This window comes from Aplysia californica, unplaced genomic scaffold, assembly GCF_000002075.1.
Source record: "Aplysia californica isolate F4 #8 unplaced genomic scaffold, AplCal3.0 scaffold00398, whole genome shotgun sequence".
In the NCBI taxonomy this organism is placed as follows: domain Eukaryota; kingdom Metazoa; phylum Mollusca; class Gastropoda; order Aplysiida; family Aplysiidae; genus Aplysia; species Aplysia californica.
This window is the reverse complement of record NW_004797668.1, coordinates 390,091-393,217: the sequence shown is the minus strand read 5'-3', so window position 1 is coordinate 393,217 and position 3,127 is coordinate 390,091. Positions and strand designations below refer to the sequence as shown.

Here is a 3,127-nt window from a genome sequence, read left to right as displayed (position 1 = left end):
CCCTTAAAAAGTCCCCTATGCCACGCCCAAACGAGCAACGAAAGCAGCAGCAAAACAAAATTAAAACAAAACTTTTTGTCTTCGTGATCTACAGGCTGTTTTCATTCCAACCGTTTAGTGCTAAAAGTTAATGAGATCTATTTTATGTTCTGCCTTTCATTAAATGGTAATTTGACGTATGAGCACGTATTTAGACTTCTGCATGAGCGTGCAGTTATTTCGGTCTGCTTATGAAATACAACCTGAAGCCGTCGATAAATTTTAAAAAACACAATGAGCCATAAATAACGATACACCCTGTAAAATGGTCTTTCTTAAACTAATGAGATGCACCAAACTTTCGAATGAATCTTAATTGCCAGTATAGTAATGAGGCGAGATTTGGGACTTGGGCGAGTAAGTAGGAGGGGCCATACGTCACTCACCTTGTTATTTGACAAGTTCTTTTAGCCTTGGTCTGGTATAAATATTGGGTTTGAGATTCTCTTGATAACCCTGAAGGGGACAATTCTCTATCCTGACTGCCGTTGCCTCTCTGGTTTCTATTCTCACCTTTGACCAGGACGAGTGGAAATAGGGTGAGTTCGAAAGACCAAAGATTGTTAATTTCTAATACAAAGGTATAAATGTATGCCATTTGTATTTTGAAGTCTTAGTGGATGTTTTTCAGATTTTTAAAAGATTTTTTTTTTTACAAAGCCATGTAGATTTGAACGACACCGTCTCGATTCCTCATGACGAGCAAAATAGCAGCGAATGTTCGGGCCAGAATTCCTTGAATTGATTTAATATTGGAACAACTTCATTAGAACACTCAAATATGACCCTATTTGCTTCCTTCGTCAAAGTTGAATTTATTAACAGCAAGAGCCAATCACAAGGCGAAATGTCATAAGGAGAGGCTGAGGTTGAAATGTTTCCCAGTGGTGAGCTGACCAGCAAGAGGACGCAGTTTTTGTTTGATTTTTTTGTGTTTGATTGGTGGGTTGTTGTTTCTTTGTTTGTTTTTGTTGTTGTTGTTTTGTTTTTTTTTGGGGGGGGGGTTCCCCGGTCGACTGGTTAGAATGAGTCGGATAACAACTCAGACCATTGAGACCAACAATTTGTGCAATGAAGCTGTGGAATCAGGCGCTCGTCATGTTTACTTCTTTTTTTTGTGGGGAGGGGTATAAGGAGTTATAAATATCATCTTAGGAATTATTCATTATATTGTTTGGAATTTGGTGAAAAAAAATCCCATCTATCTCGCATAGAAGTTAAGATTTTCGCGATTGAAAGAGAAGGGGTTTTATCTAGTGTCAGAGGTAAAATTAGGGAGAAAATATTCACTACAGTTTGGTGACTTTCAAGGCTTTAGTGTCTTTGGAAACTGCAAATTTACTTTTTTTGTACCTTTGATCAACAGTTTACGGTAAAATTCACACAGAAATGTGCTCTTAAATCGAGCCAAAAAACAAAAAAAAAGCAAATTTCCCAACGGCTAGAAAAATGCCAGTTTCCATAATACATGTATTTTGACGATGGCTTATTCCACCCCGCTTCCTCACATTTTCAAAAGCCTTTTTTATTGAAAATTTCTACTCTCTTGTCGGCATACCATTTAGATCTTTTAGGAAGTAAGCTTCTTCTACCTTACATATCAAAGACAACTCGAGATAAGAGGAATACGGAAACCATCAGACAGATGGAAATACTCCCGAAATATTTTCCCTGCATGGGAATCGAACGGGAGTCATCTGCGGGAAATGCTGGAGAGCCAAACCTGCAGGTCATAGCAGTTTGCTTTTGAAATTCTAATCCTTAACGAAGAGGTAGCTTGTGTGTGTGTGTGTGTGTCTGTGTGTGTGTGTATGTGTGTAAGCGTGTATGAACCTTGATGACTATGGTGAGTGACTTCGGAGGATACAGGCACTGGAGATGAGATTTTTACGCAAATTCAAGGGTACCTCACATCAAAATCGCACAACTAATGTAGCACTGAGAATCAAAATTGGACATGCCATAGGGCCGTACGAAAACCTCCTGAATTCTGTAAAAAGACGCAAACTGAAGTGGTTCGGGCACGCCACTCGATGACCTGGTCTAGCCAAGACTATTCTGCAGGGAACAACACAAGGAGGGAGGCGAAGAGGCAGACAAAGAAAACGATGGGAAGACAATATCAAAGAGGGGACTGGCAGCGACTGGAACACCACACTGCAGAAAATTGAAAACCGTGAGGAATGGATGAAGCTGGTTACAAAATCTGCAGTAGTACTTATTTTAGACAGTATGCGCTGAAGGCAACGATTGAGTGTGGTAAAGAGACAAAGATGTGTTCGTTCCCGCTCCGCGCGACTGTTCTGACCTCCATGGCAGGCAAGCCAAGCTGGTTCCGACTTGGCTCCGTCTGGTGTTGATAAAACTCTGATTACCATCACAAAGGGAGGAAATGCGGGGAACGAGGATAGAGGGGAGAGAGGGCGAAAAGGGAGCTTGGTCAATTTGGCACAGTTCACAGAGGGGCCACTGATGATTTACTGAAAAGGAAGTGTATAGTGGGAAAAAGAAACGCATTTGTGTCACGACATGGTGGAATCAGGCTCCCGTCAGTTTTTGGGCATATGGGGTTATTGGTATTTTCTTAAAGCCTGTTTATTTGCCTTCCTATAGGTGAAAAAATATCTACCTAAATAGCGAGAAAATGGCGCCAAAGGTTGGTAACTTCCATAGCCTGAGAGTCCTTGGAAACTGAAAATTTACATTTCTTGTGCCCTAAATCAATGTTCCTCAGTAAAATCCACACAAAAATGTGTTTTTAATGGACATAAGAGGTTATGAACTGAAAAAGAAAATTATACAAAAAATGCCCATCGGTCAAAAAAAGAAAGCCGGTTTCTTTGATTTCATTATTCTAACGAGGGTCTGGTTTCCCCACGATGCCTCACCCGTTATTGTCTGTCTACAGCTATAGAGACACAATGCTCCACCTGGTGGTACTGGTGGCCCTAGCGGCCTCACCGGTCAGAACTTCGGGTACGTTTTTCTTCTGTCTTTTGTTGTTGTTGTTGTTGTTGTTGTTGTTGTTGTTGTTGTTGTTGTTGTTATTGTTGTTGTTGTTGTTGTTATTGTTGTTATTGTTGTTGTT

The 3,127-nt window shown here is 40.6% G+C and overlaps 1 protein-coding gene across 1 annotated transcript in view; it reads left to right on the top strand.

Moving 5' to 3' along the window:
* Positions 1-502: 502 nt before the first annotated feature.
* LOC101854267 overlaps positions 503-3,127 on the top strand; it is a gene marked incomplete in the record, with an annotated part of 9,441 nt that continues 6,816 nt past the window's right edge. The window contains 2 exon segments of the mRNA XM_013085691.2: positions 503-578; positions 2,948-3,015. Coding sequence (XP_012941145.1) covers positions 2,961-3,015 — 55 coding nt within the window.